The sequence below is a fragment of the Corapipo altera genome, unplaced genomic scaffold (assembly GCF_003945725.1).
Source record: "Corapipo altera isolate COAL_440 unplaced genomic scaffold, ASM394572v1 60253, whole genome shotgun sequence".
Classification (NCBI taxonomy): Eukaryota; Metazoa; Chordata; class Aves; order Passeriformes; family Pipridae; genus Corapipo; species Corapipo altera.
In genome coordinates, this window is record NW_020885155.1 from 46915 (window position 1) to 67977 (window position 21063).

The 21063-nt window shown below is 57.5% G+C and overlaps 4 protein-coding genes across 8 annotated transcripts; 2 read left to right on the top strand and 2 right to left on the bottom strand.

Annotated features, from left to right (window-relative positions):
• Window positions 1-1211: 1211 nt before the first annotated feature.
• LOC113960597 lies at window positions 1212-4169 on the bottom strand. Of its 3 annotated transcripts, none has more exons than XM_027670233.1 (8): window positions 3752-4169; window positions 3565-3639; window positions 3371-3448; window positions 2375-2425; window positions 2250-2285; window positions 2118-2162; window positions 1781-1936; window positions 1212-1688 (listed from the first exon to the last, which is right to left on the bottom strand). In XM_027670233.1, exons 1-8 carry the CDS (start codon window positions 4086-4088, stop codon window positions 1351-1353), a joined length of 1116 nt encoding a protein of 371 aa, XP_027526034.1. In that variant the 5' UTR covers window positions 4089-4169; the 3' UTR covers window positions 1212-1350. The 3 variants fall into 3 exon arrangements, with proteins under 3 accessions (XP_027526034.1, XP_027526033.1, XP_027526035.1); XM_027670232.1 differs by having other exon boundaries at window positions 2375-2428; XM_027670234.1 differs by lacking the exons at window positions 2250-2285; window positions 2375-2425.
• Window positions 4170-5556: 1387 nt separating this feature from the next.
• On the top strand, window positions 5557-9037 carry LOC113960600 (killer cell lectin-like receptor subfamily G member 1). 2 transcript variants are annotated; one of them, XM_027670238.1, is made up of 6 exons: window positions 5557-5888; window positions 6341-6451; window positions 6943-7026; window positions 7692-7840; window positions 8103-8209; window positions 8698-9037. In XM_027670238.1, the coding sequence occupies exons 1-6, from the start codon at window positions 5840-5842 to the stop codon at window positions 8891-8893; spliced, it is 696 nt and encodes a 231-aa protein (XP_027526039.1). In that variant the 5' UTR covers window positions 5557-5839; the 3' UTR covers window positions 8894-9037. The 2 variants fall into 2 exon arrangements, with proteins under 2 accessions (XP_027526039.1, XP_027526040.1); XM_027670239.1 differs by lacking the exon at window positions 6341-6451.
• A 2624-nt stretch (window positions 9038-11661) lies between these two features.
• On the bottom strand, window positions 11662-14470 carry CD72 (CD72 molecule). Of its 2 annotated transcripts, none has more exons than XM_027670237.1 (6): window positions 14297-14470; window positions 14095-14196; window positions 12909-13223; window positions 12630-12778; window positions 12312-12409; window positions 11662-11926 (listed from the first exon to the last, which is right to left on the bottom strand). In XM_027670237.1, the coding sequence occupies exons 1-6, from the start codon at window positions 14421-14423 to the stop codon at window positions 11899-11901; spliced, it is 819 nt and encodes a 272-aa protein (XP_027526038.1). In that variant the 5' UTR covers window positions 14424-14470; the 3' UTR covers window positions 11662-11898. The 2 variants fall into 2 exon arrangements, with proteins under 2 accessions (XP_027526038.1, XP_027526037.1); XM_027670236.1 differs by having other exon boundaries at window positions 11662-11993.
• Window positions 14471-16667: 2197 nt separating this feature from the next.
• Window positions 16668-20449, top strand: LOC113960598 (B-cell differentiation antigen CD72-like). The gene is made up of 8 exons (XM_027670235.1): window positions 16668-16752; window positions 16838-16927; window positions 17151-17237; window positions 17763-18077; window positions 18324-18472; window positions 18809-18960; window positions 19861-20028; window positions 20338-20449. The coding sequence occupies exons 1-7, from the start codon at window positions 16668-16670 to the stop codon at window positions 19997-19999; spliced, it is 1017 nt and encodes a 338-aa protein (XP_027526036.1). The 3' UTR covers window positions 20000-20028; window positions 20338-20449.
• The last annotated feature ends 614 nt before the right edge of the window (window positions 20450-21063 follow it).

Here is a 21063-nt window from a genome sequence, read left to right on the forward strand (position 1 = left end):
CATGATGTAACGCGTTTCCCCAGCACTGCTCACCCATGCTTCTCCCCTGCCGGATGTCGTCTGGACTGTGATGTTGTTGCTCACTGGTGCAGTGGCACCTGCTGGCCCCCAGCCACCTTGCTGGTAGACCATGGCCCTGACCCCTCTCCATGGCTTGGCCACAGGTGGGGTGCTCCAGCTTGCTGGCATGTGCATCTGGAGGATGTAGGGTGTCCTGGCAAGCCCCTGGAAGATGGTGTGTCTAGTGGGGCAGGCATCTGAGGCAGCAGTGGGCCAGGGTGTGTAGAAGGAAGGGCAGGAGTTCATGTACATCTTGTTGAGGACCTATAGGGACATGTACTGCAACCTCACCCTGAAGGTCATGCACGGCATCAGAGCAGTGGATACACCCTGATACATCCTCAAGATGGATGACAGCTGCTTCAACATGGACTACTTGCCCAGCTTCCTGGCATGGGCCAGCCCCTACATGGTGTCCCTACTCTTCTGGCAGAAGTGGTAGGCCACCTATCAGCCCTCCAGCAAATGGCACTGCAGAACTACTGTCCTGACATCTACCTGCCCTATGCCAGCAGAATCGACTACTTTCTCTCCCTGGATGGGGCAAAGAGATTCTGGAGGCAGCAAATTGCCCCATCCCCTTGCAGTACGTGCACAAACTGCTGAAGGTGGTGGGGGCTGGGGCAAGAGACAGTGGCCCTCTTGCCAAGTACCACATGCCATGGCATGTCTGCAACTGCTGTTACCTGATGGTGATCCACGTATTAAAGCAGGAGGATCCCTCCTGGAGCAGGAGGGCCTCACTGCTGCATGTGCGAAGCCCGCAGCACTGGCTGGAAGTGACCTGCCAAGAACCCAGAGGACAAGGGCCTACGGCTGCTGCACAGACTGCCCCTGCAGCCCCAGTGCCGCCCAGCATTGCCCACCCCAGCCTCTTCCCTTGGAGAGGGATGCACACTGGCAATCTGGGCTTCCTGCCCTCCAGTCGTGGAGGCCCCACTCTACTCCATAGCCCAGCAGCATGTTCCCCAGGCAGGGGTCCTGCCTGCGCCAGGTGCTGCTGGAAGGGGCAGACAAAGCACATCTGCACCACAGTGTTTGGCCTGGGAGTTTCTGAGGCTGTAAATAGCCAAGTTCCCCTCCTCCTCATCTTGAAAGTGAGAAGGGGAACATCCCCCACAGAGGGGGAAAGAATTGGTCAATTGTCATCATTGGTAGAAAAGCTATTTTTAATTTTATTAAAATGTCTCTCTTCTATAAACTTTCAAAATATCTGGAACCTCTGCTATACAGATTTGTGCTGTGGCTGCGTAGCAAAGCTGTTGCTCCTGGGGCAGGTGATGGTGGCACTCACGGTGGGGTGCAACTGGTGGCACGGGACAGCTGAGGCTCCTCTTTGCAATCTGGGGAGGTGTGGGGAGTGCCAGGGGAGCAGGGCATTCCAGGGCCACCCTCAAAAAGGGGCACATGGGGGATGTAGTGGCTAAGGGGGCCAGGATGGGTCTGTGGCCGGAGCAGGAGCTGGTGCAGGGTCTCGCCCACCTGCACGAGGCTGTGGGAGAGGAGCTGGAGGTGGGAGACTGTGTCGCTGGCCAGGCTCTCCAGTAGTGCCTGCTGCTGCCGTGATGTCTGCAGGATCTGCACCAGCAGTTGCTGGACGTTCTGGAGCAAGCTTGCCACACCGGGCCCTGCAGTGAGAAAGGAGTCAGTGGCAGCAAACTCTCACCATGGCTCTGAGAGCTCCCTGTGAGGCTTTTGGGATGCTGCAGGGAGGACCCACCATGAAGGCTTGCATCTGATGCATCTTCACCTGCTGCCGGCTGCTCGCTCATGGCAGCTGTCCCTTGGGAGCCTGAGGCTGTGACAGCCACTGGCAGCATTTGGTTTCCTCTTCCCATCCCCGGGGACGTCTCACCAGGAAAACGTGCCACGATAGCTTGGCATGGAGGAAACAACCAGAGTGATGGAGGCACCCAAACCCCATGCTCAGCTTGACCCCACACAGAGACTTGGGAAGGCACTGCCTCTGGGAGCCCAGGCCCTGCATTCCCGCCAGCAGGACAGGACAGAGCTGTCCCCTGGACCAGGAGAACTTGCTCAAAACTGCAGACACCTACCAGCCTTTCCCTCTGTTCCTTCCTGCTTCAGGTCAGTGTGACAGCCTGGAATGAGAGCAGATACAGCCTGTGAGCTGGAGCCACGTCCTGCCCCAGGGCGCACAAGTAGAGTAGCCAGGACATGATGCTCACCCAGGATGGAGACAGGAGGGAAGCAGCAACTGGTGTCTGCAACGAGAACTGTATCAGACCCTGCTCGTGGGGCTGAGGGGATTTACTGGGCTTTACTGGGTTGAGCAGGGCAAGGAAAGCCTTACATGGCATGGTGGGGGGCGTGGGTGGCACTCCAGTGATGTGTTCCCCACCAGCTGCTGGGAGAAAGCAGAGAGGAGAGATACGCCATCTGACAGGACTTGCCAGGGGATCACCATCAGCCCAGGGTCTGCCTGGCTTGCCTCGGCCAGCCCCACAGCCCAACATGCCCTAGCCACAGCTCCACAGTGCCCTGCAGGGCCCCAAAGCATTTCAGAGCTAGGTACAAAAGCAGGAGTCACTCACCCACCACTGCAATGCAGCCACCCCTGGGCTGGAAGGCAGCAGCGGCGGAGCAGCGCGCAGGAACGCTACACAACAGACTAGGACTGGAAGTGAAGGAGAATCCCACATCCACTTGAAACTGCAGGGGGAATTTAGGGAGACAGAAGGCGGTTACCCAGTGTGGGATGCTGGCCGGGGCACCCACGCAAATCAGACTCAGGGATGTATCCTGCATCACCTCAGTGCCAAACTCCCTGGGGGGGTGCAAGATACGCCCCTGGGTGGGCTGCGGGGCATGGGAGCTGCAAGCACCTCTGGCCCTCACACACAGTCCTAACTCATCCAAAGACCTATGTTGTTACTAGGGAAGGGGGGAGCCAGGACCTGACAAAGGAAGGGGAGTCACATGCCCTGCAGTGCCACACAGCCACAGGAGACCTCTGGGTTGTACTGGGGCCACTGCCCCTTACAGACTTTGTGCCCCACAATCTGCCATGGGGCAGCCAGTAGCCTTGCCATGCCCCCAGGCTGGGTCAGAGCTGGAGACCCCTTCCTGCCCTGTCCCAGCCATCCCTTCATGCTCTGAGGCTGGTTCGACCTCTAGCTGAAGCCTCTGGAGGGGGAAATCCCAACGCTCCCATCACTGAGCATCCCTGATGAGGGACATGTGATGGATCGTCTGATCCCCTAAGCCCCCCATTCCCATTATGCTGGCCTGGGCTTGGGCTGGAGCTGTGGCCGTGCAGCTTGGTGCAGCAGGGCAGGTTGGTACTTACGGCTCTCTGGCTCATCCTTTGCACACCGCAGCAGTGGGGACAGCAGCGTGCCTGGGGTGTCCCTGCTAACATCGTGCTCTGCAGAAGGAAGCGAGGGGGGTGCAGAAAAGAGCTTCAATAACTGGGTGACGAGGGGTGTCTGCCACCCCACAGACAGGACAAGCCCCACTCCGGCTGTCTGAGCCCACAGGTACCTGGTGGCTCTGGCGAGGATGAAGACCGAGCGGCAAGGGCTGACCTGCGCTTCCTGGTGGGCAGTTTCACCAGTTCTAGAGGACGAGAAAGACCATCAACATACTCTGGGTGTCCGTGCAGATCAGTCCCCAAGCAACCCACACCTAGCCACCCTGCTAAGCCCACATGCCCGTCCCTGGCACCCACCTGGCATCCTCCGCTCGCCAAAGACGGGCCGCCCGGCTGCCTTCCATATACTTTTCATGGCCCGGTAGTGCGGCGGAAGCCGGGGCGAGTGGTGTCCTGCCCTCCGGCGCGTCTCCCGCTCCGAGTGGAAAGCTTGCTTGAGCGCCTTCCACTTGGAGCGGCACTGGGCCACGCTGCGCCCGTAGCCGGCCGCCGCCAGCCCCCGGGAGATCTCCCGCCACAGCGCCTCGTTGGGTCGCGACGTGGAGGCCATGAGCAGGGCGGCCTCCCCCGAGCCCCCCACCAGCGACAGGAGGCTGCTGACCTCCGCCTGCGTCCAGGCTCGCCCCCGGGGCATCCTGCTGGGGCGGCGGGGGGCGCCGGGGGAACGCTCGGCCCCGAGCCTGGATCAGCCCCGGGGCTCGGCCGTGCGCTCCCGAGGGCGCACCGGGAGGATGCCCCGCCGGGGGCGGCACTGGGAGCCGTCGGGAGCCAAACCGGGAGTCTCCCCGGGTTGCTGCACGGGGAACCGCCGGGAGTCGCCCCGGGAGCCGCAGCCGGGATCGCCGCCGGTCCCACCCGCAGCCGCACCGACCGCCCCTGCGCCGCACCGGGCGCCGCGCCGGGAGCTGCCGGGAGTCGCCGGGAGCCGCATCGAGCATGTGCAGCCCCGGGAGGAGCCGCTGGGAAACGTAGTCCGGATGAGCCATCCTTCCCCCGGCATGAGCCGGCAGCCCGGAGCGGGGGACGTTGTCTGTCCCCGGGGGCCTGGGGAGCTCGGGGGGGCACGGCAGGGATGGCCATCGCGGCAGCCCTGAAGGCTTGGGGGAGGGTAAAGAGCACCCCAGCCCCCTGCTTTCCAGGGCTGAGATGCAGTTGCAGCCCCATGCAAAAGAAAGGGCAGCAGAAACCACTTGTAAGCAAATACCCCGTGGCCTTGCTGCTTGGAGAGAGGCGCATGGCGACGCGTCCTGCACCCCAAGGCAGATCAGACTAATAGAGTTGGGGTTGTTGAGTTTTGAGAAGAGAAGGCTCCCAGAGGACCTTATAGCACCTTTCCAGTACCTAGAGGACTACAAGAGAGCCGGAGAGGGACATTTTATAAGGGTATGTAGTGATAGGACAAGGGAGAATGGTTTCAAACTGACAGAGGGCAGGTTTAGATCAGATTCTAATCATAGAATATCCCGAACTGCAAGGAATCCACTGGGATCATCAAATTCCAACTCCTGGCTCTGCACAGAATACCCCAAGAGTCACACTATGTGCCTGAGAGTATTGTCTGAACACGTCTTGAACTCTGTCATGCTTGGTGCTGTGACCACTTCCCTGTGGAGCCTGTTTTGTGTCCAACCACCCTTTGGGTGAACAGTCTGTTCCCAATATCCAACTTAGACCTCTCCTGACACAGCTTCATGCCATTCCCTCGGGTCCTGTCCTGATCATCAGAGAGAAGAGATTGATGCCTGCCCCTCTGCTGCCCCTCATGAGGAAGCTGTAGACTGATATGAGGTCTCCCCTCAGTCTCCACCAGGCTGAATAAACCAAGTGACCTCAGCTGCTCCCTGTATGGCTTTCCCTCTTTTAGAAAGAATTTCTTCACTATGAGGGTGGTGAGGCACTGGTACAGGTTGCCCAGAGAAGCTGTGAATGCCCCATGCCTGGAAATGTTCAAGGCCAGGCTGGATGGGGCTCTGAGCAACCTGGTCTACTGGAAGGTTTCTCTGCCCATGGCAGGGGAGCTTGGAACAAGATGATCTTTAAGGTTTTTTACAACCCAAATAATTCTATGACTCCATGGCACGGCTGCCCAGCTCAGCCCTGGACCTGTGTCTGAGTTAGCAGCCATCCCCATCACCTGCTACCCCAAAACCAGGGACACAGGGTTCCCTTGTGCTGGAACGCCTGGGTGCCAGCCCCAACAGGGCTCCCACTTGCCCCAAGTGTCTGTCAGCACCGTGACGCCCCTGGGTTGTGTCCCAGGTGGTGCCTCTGGGGACCCCACCAGGAAGTGACACTTTCCATTTTGCATCACACCCATCTGACAAAGTGTCTGGGAGAGGGTTGCCAGTGTCCCCGTGGGGTGCAGAGCAAGAAATCAAAGAAGGGATGGAAGAGAGGGTCACATATGCTGATCTGCGCTTTCCCCCAACACCAGGTAATGGCGCCGTGCTCCCTGTCCCTGGCACCCCAGCTCTCTCAGCGGATTCTCTGCCCTCCTGCAGACCCTTGGCCTCCCAGACCTGCTCCCCCCAATTTCTGTGTGTCCTCTCCCAAGCAGCTCCTCTCCAGCCTCCTTGCAGACTGCCTGCTCTCAGGGTGGGGGGCAGGAGAGGTTCAAGGGCGGGGGATGCCCACTGTACCCCAATGCCACAGCACACACAGGCAGTCCCTGCTCTGCTCTTCCTGTCCCATGTAAAGTGCTGTCTGCAGGGAAACAACTTCTAGGAGGGTCACACTGCTGCAAATGGGCTCTCCCCTACTTTTCCCAGGCTACTCTACTGCCTTCTGACATCCTGCCTGGGATTCACAGACCTTTCCCGGCTGGAAGTTACCCACTGCTCCCACCAAGCCCCTCAGGGTCTAGGTTAAATTAAATCCTTTTCTCAGGTCCTCAGCAGCCGATGCGCCTGCCCTGGTGCTGGGCAGCCCTCAGCCTGGGTCTCCTCTCCCTGGTGCTTCTGCTGGCACAAATCATCCTTGTCAGCTTGGGCTTCCACTGTGAGTACCTACCTGCCTGTGCTTGGATCTCTATGTCTCGGATCTTGCAGTTGGGGCTGGCACCACAGGGCCAACAGACAGAGCTGCAGCTTCCCCAAGGAGCTGGGCCCTCCCACTTGGGGCTGAGTGCATTGAGGGTTCTGGGGCAAGCGAGAAAATTGGTTAGGCAAGACATCGCCTACTTGGCTGGAAAAAAAAGTTGGTGGGACAGCGTGGGCTTGGGGAAGGCCATCACATGGCATTGAAAAGAAAGCAGGAAGGAGAGAGGTGACACTGAAACTGAAAGGCAGCAGCACTTTCCCCGAAAGTCTGTGTTGTGTTGGGCTCCCAAGCACAGCAAAAGCCGCAAGGCCCTTGGCTGGCTTGGCGTACCCAAAGCAGGAGATGCCCTCACCCACAGCTGTGGAGTCGCCCTGTGGGAGAGGACACTGTGTGCTGCTGGGAGCAGGAGCCCAGAATTGCTGGGACACCCCTGTGCTCTTCTTCTGTAGATTTAGTACAACAACAGATGAGCTGCACCCATGATCTCTGGAGCATGGAGAAGAGCCCCAGCTATGGGCAACAGACACTGCGAGGTAAGAGAGCCTGGTGAGCTCCTGGACAAAGTTTGGAGAGGGCCTAGCTGCTCCTTTCAAGCAGCAGGATCTGTCCATGCTCCAGGGCATTCCCCCCACCCCAAATATTCCTTCACCCTTGCTGCCTGTCCCCTGGCTCATGGCATAGAAAGCTGCCCCAGCACTGCTGAACAAGCTGAATGTTGGGACCTTTGGAAGAGATGATCCCAGCATGGTTCAGCATTGCCTGGACATGCCACCAGCACGAGGCTCATGGATGCCACCAGCATCTGTTTTCCAGATGGCATCAGGTGCTCTCTTTGACCATCTCTGGTCCAACTGAAATCTTGACTGAGTTCCCAGCACTTGGGAAATCGTGTTTGTATTGCTTCTGCAAAACTGGAGCTCTCCTCCCTGCCCAGTGCCAGCACCTTCCTGTAACTCCTTCTCCCCACGGAGCTCCTTCTCATAAGGGCCTCCCTCTGGGGAGGTGGGGCTGGAAGATGGGAGCTGAGCTCCTGAATAACAGCAAGTGGAGGGTGGTCTCCGTGGGGCAGCCCTAGGAGCACAGTGGGTGGGTTGGTACCCAGTGGCTGCCCATTGTCACTGTCCTGCCCCTTGGGCTGGGGGCTTGGGGCAGCCCCTGCCAGTTGCCCAGTCCCAGCTGCTGTGTTTCTGGTGTGCAGCGCAATGCCAGTTTTGCCCAGTCGGCTGGCTCTGGGATGCAGGGCAGTGCTACTACTTCTCATCTGCCAAAAAGACCTGGGAGAAAAGCAGGGAGGACTGCTGCTCCAGGGGGGCACAGCTGGTCACCATCCAAGACAACACTACCCTGGTGAGTGCACCCAGCCTGCCCTGTCCAGCTCCCTGCAAGCATCGGGCTGTGCTGGTGACCACCCCAAGGTCCCTCAGCAGCCACCTACCCATCAGCAGCATTGTCTCAGCTCCTTGGCTCTGGCCTATGTGCCCAAATCCTGGCTGAGCCTCCAGGCAGGGAGCTGGCAATGCTGTGCCCATGCTGCACAGCCCCCATCACTAATCGTGGGTGGGGCTGTGTGTCCCCCCAGGGAGCTCACGTGGATCCTCTCCTGTATTAGGCTTTCCTGATGCGCACCACCACCAACATGGAGGTCTTCCACGTGGGGCTGAAGAAGGATGGCTTTGCATCTGACTGGAAGTGGCTGGATGGCACCACATTGAAGGGGTAGGGCTGTCAGCTTGTCCCCAGCCAGGGCTGCTGAGGGTCCAGCAGCAGGGATCAGGGAGGTGACAGGGGGACACTGGCATGGAGGGATGTGCTCCATATTTTGGCCACCTCCTGTCTCCCCAGGGCTGCACTGGGGCATTTTAGGGAAGAGAAGATAGGGAAGAGAGGCCTGACCCTGGTGCCCATACTCTGCCTGGGTGAGGGACTGGAGGGTTCCCCCAAAAGCAGGTTCCCAGATTTTGGTTGGTGCAGTTGGTGCTGAGCCCTGCCAGGGGGGACCTGAGGGTCCCATGTGCCTGATGGGGCTGGGGGCATCAGAAAATGTGGCTTAATTGGGAGGAGGCAGGAGACTGTGCTCCGTAGGGGGGGTGAGCTTTGCCCCGCATCATCCCTGTGCTTTTTCTGGTCCCTGGCTGGAGGATTTACTGATGGGACAATCTCAGTTCTTCCTGCCTATCTCATCTCAGTGCACTCTCTCCCTGCAGGATCTTCCTAATCCATCGCTACACCAGGTCTTACCAGGCCTGTGGCAGGCTGTCAGGCTTGGGGCTGTCAGGTGGTCTGTGCTCAGAACCCCTTGGATGGGTCTGCAAGCAGAGTGCAGCCACCCTGCAGTGGCTCCAGTCCTCACCTCCTTCCTTCATCTGGGGAAACACCACCTACAGCTGTGTGAGGCCCTGATGGCTGTGGGAACCTCCAGCCTGTCCCATCACCATGTTCCCTGCCTGACTCCAGTTCATGGGCATTCGCAGGCACTGACTGCTGCCTCCTGGCCCAGACATCTTTATTTCCCTGTAACTGCATTTTGCCAGTAAACTCTGCCAAAAACTGTGTCTGCCTTTGGGGAATGACAGGGGTGTGATAGAGGTGCATCCTCCAGCTCACTGACTCGGTTGCATCAATGAAAAGTGGGAAATTGCCTCTGCTGCACCGTTCCAGGAGCCAGCTTTCAGGCAGCAGCAATCCAAGCATCCTCGTGGCCTGATGGCAGCATGAGGCAGCTCCTGTGCAGGCTGGAGCAGGTCTCCTGAAAGCTTTCTGATTGTGGTGGCTGCCTGGTGTTTATGCTTCTTGGAACACATAGCTGAGAGGTGACCCTTTGCTTCCTCATCCCATGGAGGACTTGGGCTGGGCAGCAGCTTGTCTGCTGGTGCCCGCCCAGTCTGAGGAGGTTCCAGCAAGTGACCTCACTTTGCTTTGAGTCTGGGTGATGTGTGAGAGCCTGAAAGGTCTGGTGAGGCTTGAGTTGAAGGTGTTTGGTTCCGGCAGCTGTTTCAATATAGACCTCCTGGTTCCAGCAGCCTGGAGCTCTGGCACGAACATCCCTGGGATTCTCCCTGGCATATTCAGAGGACCGATATTCTGTGTCCTGAGCAGGGGCTGGGAGGGAAAAGGTGATACATGGGGCAGTGTAGCCCTGCTGTGACCAGTACACAGGAGCTTGGGCTCCTCACAGCCTGGGGCACAGATGTAGAGCATGCAGCCCAGAGTGGAGCTCATTCACCCCCTACCCTCCAAAGTCAGAGCATCCTCCGAAATAAAACCACTTTTTGCAAATAAAGCAACTACTTCTGCTTTTCTGCATATGAAGAAGTGTCTCCATCCCACATGGTCTTAGCCACAGTCTGCTATATGACCACAGTGGAGCAGAACAGGACTGGGGTCCTGGACTGTAGCTGCCCAGCTGCCTGCATGGCCCAGAGTGTGGTCTATGCTGATTTGAAGTTTGATGAGCCCCTGCTCACTTCCCCTACCTGCCCTGAGATTCCCGGGCACCAAGAGAGTGCTGGGCTTGGGACAGGTGTCTCTCCTCTGGACTTGCTCCAACAGGTCCATGTCCTTCCTGTGCTGGGAACCCCAGAGCTGGATGCAGTGCTCCAGGTGGGGTCTTACCAGAGCAGAGCTGAGAGGCAGAATTCTCTCTCTCACCTGCTGCCCACCCTGCTTTGGATGCAGCCCAGGACAGGATTGGTTTCTGGGCTGTGAGTGCACATGGCTGGGTCATGTCCAGCCTCTCACCCACCAGCACCCCCAAGTCCTTCTCAGCAGGGCTGCTCTTGATCTGTTCATCCCCAGCCTGTGTTGGTACCCGGGGTTGTCCTGACCCAAGTGCGGCACCTTGCACTTGGTCTTGTTAAACCTCATGATGTTACCGTGGGCCCACTCCTCAACCTTGTCCAGGTCCCTCTGGATGGCATCAGGTGCCTCAGATGTATCAACCACAGCTCTCAGCTGGGTGTCATCTGCAAGCTTGCTGAGGGTGCACTAGATCCCCCTGTTCACATCGCTGATGAAAGCATTAAGTAGCATTGGTACCAATATGGATCCCCAAGGGACACCACTGGTCACCAATGTCCACATCAGGACACAGAGCCATTGACCACTATCTTCTGGATGTGACTGTCCTGCCAATTCCTTATCCACCAAACAGTCCACCCATTGAATCCATTTGTCTCCAATTTAGACTGTATCAAAAGCTTTACAGAAGTTGAGATAGAAGACATTTGTAGCCCTTCCCTTGTTCACTAATGCAATCACTCCATTGTAGAAGGCCACTAGGTTGGTTAGGCAGGACTTTACCTTGATGAAAACATGCTGGCTGTCTCAAACCCAGCTTAGCAAAATGATTCCCAACACCTCGTACTCTCTGCAGAAACACTTCAGTCAGGAGGGTCAGTGCTGCACCTGGACTCCCCCTCCCCACCCCACCTGGGTCCTGGACAGGGCTCTCTTATCACCCTGCTTGGCAGCTCAAGTTCTACCATGGTCTTAGGGACCTTCCCACCATGGTGCCAGGGTCCCCTTTTTCTAGTGTTCCCAAGTCTCCTCAGTACTTCCCTCTCTCTTCCACTGTCTTAAGGCTCATAGCTGCAACCCCATTTCCTCGGGGCCTCTCCCATTTGCCTTCCATGATCTCAGGCATCTTCACTGAAACTCCATTTCCTCCCATGGTCTCAGGGTTACTGCATTCACCCCCAATGGTCTCAGGGCTCCTCATTGCACCTTTTTTTCTACCATGGTTTCAGGGTTTCCTTATTCAACTTCAATGTTCTCAAGGCTCCCCAGAGCTTCCCCATCTCCCATATGGTCTCAGGGCTTCCCAGCATTTTCTCATGCTGATGGCACCACTGCCTGCGCTCTTCCCAGGCAAGACCCAGCCCAAAGCCCTGGGCAGGTGATGGAGGCAGGAAAAAGGGCAGGATGAGAGCTATTAGTGCCAAGAGAAGAGACAGGCTGTAAAATCCACAGAAGTCCCCAAAATTGACAGACTGAGGGATACCAATATGTCATCCCACAGCTCCAAGAAAATGCAAATGGCAGATCCTGCACAGTTCTCTTTTGGCAGCCTTGGGGGAGCACAGAAGGTGGGAGCTGGGCTTTGCACTGGAGACCTGGGTCACTGCAGGGTGTGCTGGCCAGGGCACACAGGAACACACAGAGACACAGCGCAAGGTGGTGTGATAAGTGTATGCATGAGTGTAAGAGAGCGAAATAAGGTCTCTTTTCTAGCCTTTAAAATACAGACCCTCTTTCCCAGTGCTTTGTAACGCAGTTGAGGCAATGCGTGTACAGGGGACAGAGTCTTGGGGTGCACCCCCAGCTCCTGTCCCCAAGTCCAGAGATGGAGTAGAGTGTCAGCAGTCAGACCTTGGCCAGGAGAGGAGGTTGTGCCTCAGATGTGCTGCTCAACTTCGGGGATTTCTCGCAGATCCACTGAAAGTAATACCAGCATGATGCAGGCCTGATTTTCCCATTATCTATTGCCTTGCAGATTGTATTCCTAGGAAAGAGGGCACATCTCAGAGTAGCAGTGACAACATCCTTGTTATGGACACCACTTCCCATAGCTCTCAGTGCTGCTGGGGCAGGCAGGGTGCCTGGCACTGGGACCAGTCTGAGGAAGGGTTGCATTCCTCCTTCCGGTTTTCTGCTCTGCCACTTGGAAATCTGGCAGTACACTCCACAGCTGAGCTCTACCCTGACTCCCTTCCCTTGGGGGACCATCACCCCCTTTGCTGGGGGATGTAACAGGGTCAAACCAGCACCTTTCTGGGGTGGGAAAAGGGCAGGTGCTTGTGCCCAGCACTCTCATACTTACCAGGTTTGACTGCTGTCCTGCCATTTAGAAATCGCCTTTGTGTCATAATAAATGCTTGGTCCAATCCAGTACTTTTCAGTAGACTCCTGCACAAAATGCTGGAAGAAGAGAAGCTGTCAGCCACCTGCTTCATGACTAGCACTTGCCTGGTGCCCAGGAGCGCCAGGGTTGGCTGTGCTCCTCCTCCCAGACTTCTGGAATGGAAACCTGGGGCTCATGGTGCTACCCCAGCACCTCCACAGATACTGCTGCCACTACCCCGCTGGGACTCTGCCCAGTCCCACCCTCCTAGGGTACCACAATACCCCTGCTCTGTACCGGTACTGTCAATGATAGCAAGCTATCTTGGATGAGCAGTTCAGCGGATTTCGCTTTGCAGTCATCCTTGCTGCTCTGCCAGGTCTTCTTCTGCACAGAGATGAAGAGACACTTGCTCCTGTAGAGCACCCAGCCCGAGGGGCAGCAGTCTGGGGACAGGGGCATAGGTCAGACACTTATCCTCCCACAGATGCTCGAGGGGCCCAGCCCGGCCGAGATCAACCCCTGCGTCTGCCCAAGAGCAACACTGCCTGTGCCCCCACCCCATCACAACTCTACCTGTATTCACACAGGCACGCAGGCTGCTCACAGTGCTCTCGCTGTTGTTGAGCTTCCCCTGCACCTCCTGCATCTCCTTCTCCGTCTTGCCCAGGACCTCCCTGACGTGCCCCAGCTCGGCGCTCATTCTATCCAGCTCCAGCTGGCTGATGTTGCCCTCTTGCCACGCTCGCTGCAGCTCCTCTCTGGCCCACGCCAGCTCCAGCTCTGCCTGCTCCAGGCTCTGCTCCTGAGTGCTCAGCTCCTGTGACAGGCGGTCCTGCTCGGCTGCATAGTTGTGGGAGGTGTCCTGCAGGCTGCGGGTGACCTGCCAGTCTGGGGGCAGGGCAGTGAGCTGACACATGGGCATGGGACAGCTGGGCCATGGGACTTGCAAGGGAGAATGGGATAGGAGTGCCTGGCTGTGCGTAGAGATTGTCCTGGGGGTTTCAATGAGAAGGGAAAGGAAGCCCCAATGGTGGCAGGTGGAGGGGAGCCAATGGCAGGCAGTAGGAGGCAGTGGGAGACAGTGGGAAGGCAAGGGGAGGCAATGAGAAGGCTAGTGGGAGGTAGTGGAAGGCATTGGAAAGACAATAGGAAGTGGTGGGAAGGCAATAGGAAGGCAGTGAGAGGGAGTGGGAGGCAGTGGGAGGGAGTAGGAGGCAGTGTGAAGGCAGTGAGAGGCTGTGGGAGGCAATAAGAAGGTAAAGAGAGTGAGTGAGAGACAACAGGAAGGCAGCAGGAGGCAGTGGGAATGCAATGGGAGGCAGTGGAAAGGCAGTAGGAAGGCAGTGGGAAGACAGTGGGAGGCAATGGGAAGCAGTAACAGGGAGTGGGAGGCAGTGGGAGGGAGTGAGAAGCTGTGGGAGGCAATGGCAGGCAATGGGAAGTAGTGGGAAGACAGTGGGAGGCAATGGGAAGCAGTGACGGAGTGGGAGGCAGTGGGAGGGATTGGGGGCTAGTGGTAAGACAGGGGCAAGACAATGGGAGACAGTGGGAAGGCAGTGGGAGGCAATGGGAGGGAGTGGGAGGGAGTGGGAAGATAGTGGGAGGCAGCTCATGTAGCCGTGAAAGAGGACGCAACCAGCCCTGGACCCCCAGCCTCAGGCACCCCTCATCCCTGACAAACCCCCTGCAGCTCGTCCCTGGCCCAGCCCAACACCCCCTCTCAGTGCCCCCCCACCCCATGGCCATCCCCCTGACTCACAGCAAGCCCCCAGGGCCACGATGGCCACCAGCAGCAGCAGGAGCAGGACCAGGCTGGCTGGCAGCAGCGCTTTGGGGATGTGCCATCGCCGGGGCGAGCGCTCTGCAAAAGACAAGCACCCACGGGCATCATCCCTATCACCACCCGGTGCCCACTCTGCGCCGGGGCATCCTCGCGGCAGTGGCTGTGTCCGGGTTCCCACCTGGACTGGGCGCTGCTGTCACCGGCCCTGGCAGCACGTTCTCATAGGGGCTGTCATCTTCATCGGGGACGGTGGATGGAGACCCCTCAGCAAACTTCAGGTCGGCATAGACCACGTTCTGCGCCATGCCCGGGCCACCCCAATGGCCCCGAGGGCGCTACTTCTGCTGAAGAGAAAAAGTACAGCTGGTTTCTGCAGAAGCAAAAGTGTATGGAGGTGTGGCAGATGGGAAAGTACAGCCACGACACCGGCGCCCTGCCATTGGCCCAGCAACACCATCCTGTTTCACTCCACCCCCGGAAACTGCTAAGGGTCCCCTGCGATGGCAGTGGAGGGGGCAGTGCAGCTCGGGGCTGGGGCACTGGGCAGAGCTGCAGGCCTTGCCTGTGGAGAAATGACTTAATTCCCTAGGGCAGGGCTGGCTTACAGGGGGGAAGAGGTGGCTTTGGTGCTGACCTCATCCAGGATGGAGTTTCCCTCTTCTTTGTGCTCTGCTCCAGAAATGGAGCATCGCTGCTGTGCAGAAATGTTTGCCCTAATGCCTAAAAAAGGGATTTCCACATTGCAGCATGAGCTTTCACTTCTCCTCTCATCATGGTCACATGCCCCCACTCTGTCAGCAAGGACACCATGGAAAATCATGTCTCAGACCTTGAAGTGTCATGATAAATGGTCTCATTACTCTTCCATTGTACCCAGATCGATGGTCCCAAGCAGTAGCAGGAATACTGGGCAGTCACCCGATACATCCCACTGGCCTTTCCCCAGCATATCCTCCCTGGGCCTGGGCACCTGCATGCCCAAGAGGATATGCTCCATTTTCTTCCAGGACACTGAGTGGAGGCTGTCCAACCCTTAGCTTTCCAAATCTCCTTCCTGTGCCCTTTGAAGCTGGCTGTCATTTTTGCCTTTCTCCACTGATGAAGGACTTCCCTTGCTCTTGCAGAGGTGATGGGCAGTGGCCTTTGTATCACTTTGGCCTGGCTCTCCTGCCAAGTCCAAGCTGTCTCCTTCCCCTTCACACTCTCCCCAAGCAAGGAAAAAAAAAAAGAACCACAGAAAAAAACCCTGAAAGAAGTCCAGACGAAACGGGATTATATCAAATATATATATATTACATATATTTACAATTATATATACAATTTGAATATATTATACACAATAGGGAGCTCCCAAGGGGGGAAAAAGGGAAAAGGGAGGGGGAAACAGGGATGAAAAAAAACTGAAAACAAATATGCTCCAAATATACCCATTAATAGAGAGCTAGCGAATAAATACAAAAACCAATTAAATACTTCCCTGAACGAGACAGAGAACTAACTCCCCATGCCTCCTGAATGGAACAGAGATAACGGCAGGTCTGAGCAGCAGACCCTGGCCTATACAAGCAAAGCCGGTCTACGGAGAGACCTGTCTCCTTCAGCCACCAGAAGAGAGAAGAGAGTGAACTGTCTTATCTGCGCCTTTTTATATGTTGTGTTATGGAAAGGGATGATATGGAATACTTCCTTAGATTTCTGACCCCGTTGCTAAGGAAGGCCTGAAAAATCCACAAAACCAACCCACTACAGCCTTGTAACCCTGTGCTCCAACAGCACCACTGTGCACCTCCAGTCCTGTTCCAGGGACTGGCTGCATCCAGATGTGCCCAACTGGCCCACAACTCAGAGTCCATTGTGAAACCTGTCTTTCTCTGGATGAAGTTCAGTAGAGATCTCTGAGATGCTGAGAGGCTGGAGGGACCAAGAAGGAAGTTCTGTGAGTTCTGGGGTTGTGGTCTTAGGCAGGGAAGGCAAAGTGGATGTCTGAGAGATGTTTGGAGCAATGCCAAAGCTTACTTCTTCTAAGAGGGGAACAGGAAGAGGATGAGAGGCAGTGGCACACGCTACATAGTGGGGAAATTCCCATTCTCAGAGGCTGGGAGATAAAATCTGAATCTGTGAAGACCTCCAGACCTCCACAGAGCTGTCCACAGGGCAATGTGCTCCTGTGTTGAGGATTTCCCTGCTCTCCCCTTGCTCTCCCCTGACCCAAGGATTTGGGTCCTTGCTCTGCCACAGCCGTGACCTCAGGCTGTGCTGCCCTGGCCCTGCTGTGTGCCCAGGGGGACCACAAGCACTTCTGGAGCGTGGGAGGGGAGGGGCTGGTATTTCTGGGACCAATGAGAGGGTGCTGATACCTGCGGCTGTGCTTCAGTGGTCCCATCTGCTACAACGCAGAGCAAACTTCTGCTTCTGCAGATGCTGGCTGCACTTCTCCTTTGCACCTCCGAGACACAGTGCAGTCACCAGGAGCAGGACCATCCCAGAAAGGCACCCCAAGGGCAGAGTGGGAGCCTGAACAGCTCAGGGCTTGCCCAGCGCTTGCCCACATGGCCCAGAGCATGGTTTATGCTGACCTGAGGTTTGCCAAAGTGATGGGAGGCCGGAGCATGGCCAGCCAGGCACTGGAGGCAGGTGAGAGCCCACAGGCCGTGCCACTCTGCCCCTGCCATCCCCAGCCCCATGGACTCAGCCTCTCTCCCCTGCCTTCCTCCCACAGCCCTTGGCATGGATGAGGCAGAGAGCCCCCATGAGAACACGCAGCCGGTGCCGGCAGGGCAGGACGGGGACGGAGCCCAGCCCAACCCAGGTGAGTACCCATCTGGAATCCAGGGCACCAAGCGAGGTCTTGGCATGGGTAGTGGGTGGTGTTTTGGGGTGCTCCCACTCCCATCCTTTAAGAGAGGAAATGCCCACACCATGCCACCTGTGCCATCATGCCACCATAGCACTGCCTGCAGGCAGTAGGCGTGGGGATTGCCAGGGGTTTTCCAGCTCTCCAGGTGATGTCTGTTGTCTGTTGTGTCTTGCAGGCCACTGGTCCCGGCGGTGGTGCATCCCAGTGGCGCTGCTGGCAATCTGCCTGCTGCTGGTGGCCACTGTGGCCCTGGGGGCTTGCTGTGAGTCAGGGGTCTGGGCACGTCTGGGGCTGGGGGTGGCTGGGGCAGGGAGGCAGTTGAGCTGGGGTAGGTGCCGTGGTTGAGCATGGAGTGAATAGGGGCATGGCCATGCATGCTGCTCCTGGCTGAGTCCCTCTTCCCTGTCTGCCACAAGCTGTCCTGTATCCCTCTCAGGATAGGCATTCCTCCTGTCTCCCATCACCCGCCTTCCCCACCTTGCCCTCTGTTTCTGCTCCTTTTTCTTCCCATCTTGGCATTGCCCAGCCTCATATTTCTGCACCCTGCCTGCCCCTGCCCTGCTATACCTGGTCCCACACCCCATCCTGCCCCTGCCCTGCTCTCCCCTCCCAAGTCCTGCCCAGCCCTTAACCGCACACTTTGCTGCTGTGTCCTTCCTTCCCATCCTTTCCCATTCAGCATGGACCATACCCTGCCTTGCCCTGCCCATCCTACCTGCCCCAAATGGGGTCAGTTCCACACCCAGGCTGTCCCATGCCCGTCTCAGATCACCCCTTCTGTCCCCAGACTGGCAGGTCACCCGCAGCCTGTGGGACGCCTCCCGTGACCACGCAGCCGAGCAGGGCCGCCTCTCACAGGAGCTGAGCACTCAGGAGCAGAGCCTGGAGCAGGCACAGGTGGAGCTGGCGTGGGCCAGAGCGGAGCTGCAGCGAGCGTGGCAAGAGGGCAACATCAGCCAGCTGGAGCTGGATAGAATGAGTGCTGAGCTGGGGCACGTCAGGGGGGTCCTGGGCAAGATGGAGAAGGAGATGCAGGAGGTGCAGGGGAAGCTCAACAACAGCGAGAGCACCGTGGCTGTCCTGCGCTCCTGCACAGCTATAGGTAGGGTGATGATGGAGCAGGGATGGGGTGTCCTGGGTGACTGGCATCCCTCAGTAGGTGCAGTGCCAAGGCACGAGCACTGGCTTTTTTTGGTCACATGGTGGGGGCAGGGTGATCCGAGGCTGAAGCTATGCCTGGAGCAGAGGCTGAGCCTGTGATATCTGCTGGGAAGATGTGGGGTTGTTCCTGGTTCCCCCCAGGGCATCTGTGGCTGATCAAGCATCTGAGCTGTGCCCCTGCCCGCAGATTGCTGCCCCTCTGGCTGGCTGCTGTATAGGGGCAAGTGCCTCTTCATCTCCTCGGAAAAGAAGACATGGGAGGACAGCAGAGATGAGTGTGAGAGAACATATTCTCAGCTCCTGATCACCAAATCCTGGACTCGCTGGACTGTGCCGGTAGGGTGCTGGGGGAGCTGAGGGCAGGAGCTGGTGTATCCAGACCTGGGGTCACCAGATGGGCTAGCACTGTTCTGGAGGCCCCTGCTATGCCAAAACTTTGGAGGGTGCAAGGCTGATCTCTGGAGCACATGGCTGGTGATGGACATGGAGCAGAGGCTCTGCCCCCCCTGGTTGCTGCCCAAGCTGGAGCAGGGCACCTGGGCTGCTCAGTTGTCCTGCTCCAAGAAGCTCCAGTCCCAGGGTCTCCTTGGGGAGATGATTACTCCCTGCAAACACTGCAATACATAGGTACCATGGAAAAAATGTGAAAAGGCCCTTTTTATTCTTCCCCAGACCTTCCTGAAGAATGCAGATGTCCCATATTGGATAGGACTGCAGAAGAGCGGCTTCCCCTGGTATGACTATGGCTGGCTGGAGGAAGAGGACCCAGATGGCGAGGGGCTCTCCGATGCCTGGTTCTGGGTGGATGGCTCCCTTTACGAAAGGTACCTGGCAGCCCAGCCTCTTGCCAAAACTCCCCAACCCCAGCACAACTTTAGGAAGTGTTTTAAATCCCACTAGTACCCGGTTCTGGGCACAGGCACTGGGAAACTAAGAGCATCAGAGCAGCAGGGGCTGAGGGAAGGTGGGTGCAATGGTGTGGTGAGATGCATACAGGACATGAAGATGCAAAGCGAAGACTTGGGGGTGTACATGCAGGGCATACGAAGCAGGCAGTAGCAAAAGTGGACAAAAGAAACCGCAAGTTTTATTTGGGGTCTAGACAAGGTGTTTGAGCACAATCTCTATCCCCCACGTGCCTCCTTGATTCCTCCGGGAGGGGAAATCAAGCCTTCCCGCCCACAGAGAGTGCTCCTCCCCTCCACGTGCACACACTTCTCAGCTTGTTGCTGCTTCCTCTTGCAGTGTCTGAGAGCACTGGGGAGGAACAGACCCGTCTGGCCAGGTGCTGGGTACCCAGCCCCTGCTCACTGCCTGCCCCTCCCCCTTCAACCCTCACCCCCCGAATAGGGGACTGCACCCAGTGTAGACCCACAGCCCAAAGCAGCTCCTCCAGCTGTCCATGTGCCCTCAGGGAGGACTGGGCTCTCCCCACTGGAGGGATGAAAAAATGTCCAGTAGTGAGGCCAAGTCAAACAGGAGGGAGCCTAAGGGGAGTCACAAGCACTGCAAACCCTTTGTAGAGGTGTTTCTTAGCCTGCCTGAGGAAGGGCAGCGACCTGTCAGCTGAGCCTTCAGCCTGTGAAATCATTAGGGGAGGACTGGGGGATCCCCTATTTGACTGTAGCATCCAACCCCTCCTGTTCGAGCTACAAGAGGCAGTTGTCACAGCAGGGATTGTGGGCAGAAGGTGTCAGCCCCTGATGTGTTGCTTCCCCATCCAGGCCATGGCAGTCAAAGTCAAATGGGTCCTGTGCCATAATAAGCCGTGGAAACATCAAACCTGCCCAGTGCACCGGCCCCAATGACCTGCACCTCTGGATCTGTGAGAAGGCAGCGGGGCCAAGCTCCCCTTTCAAATGATGATGGCTTCTGGCCCCAGTACTGCTGTGGTGAGTGTGCCCACGCCAGGTTCTGCCGAGCCTGGGGTGCATGGGGCCCATGGGGTATGCATGGAGGAAAGCAGGGAGCCTGTGTCACTGCCTGGAGCATGTTGACCCTGCCCCTTGGAGCCTGCATCCATCCCCTCACTGCCATTGGAGGCCCTGGTCTGTGGTAGTTCTAGAGGACTCCCTGAAGCTGTGGCTCAGCAAAGGGGCAAAATGGGGGAAAACCCTTTCCAAGATGCCTTTCCAGCCCTGTTGCATGTCTTGGGGGCTGGGTGACATCTCACCCTCACCTTCCTCTGCCTTCCCTTGCAGCACCTGCACCCTGCACTGCCTTTGCTCCAGCCTTGCTACGTTCCTGCCCGGGATGTTCCATCCATTCAGGCAAATTACTTCCCCCTACAGACTGCTGCCCCCCCAGCTGCCCAGGTCCTTCTCAGGAACGCCCCCAGTGATGCTTGGGCATCACATGGGCAGCGGTGGCTGTTTGCCCCCCAGCTGATGTGTTTCAGCAGAGCACTGTGGGCACCACAGCCCAGCCCCACACCTGCATGGGACACCCTGGGTCTTCCTGGCACAGAGTCTGGTGGGCAATGGGGAGCCTGGACCAGGACACAGTGGAGCAAGCCCTGATACTCAACGCTGCAGCCATGCCACATCCCCAGAGCTGAGTGAGGTGCGGTGTTGGCACGCAAGGAGCGGGAGTCAGGGGCACCACAGCCCCATGCCCAGCCAGTCCCCTCCCCGCAACAGGCATTTGCTACTGGACCCCATCGAAGGAGCAGCTTGGCTACAGCTTTCAGGCGACCCTCAAAAGGCTTGGCAAAGCCTCAGTGCCCAAGGAGCAAAGCTGAGCATGAACTGGCCGGCGCCTGCGCTGGCGTTTGGGGATTTTTTTTTGCGCTGATTAGAAATTAGAGCAGTGACCTTTAGGGTTGTATGGTGTGATTGTGTGTTTCAAAGCAAAAGCAACTCAGGCACTTGCAGCAGACTGATGCTTTCCGAGACAACTCATCAGGACTTTAAATAGTTACTACACAC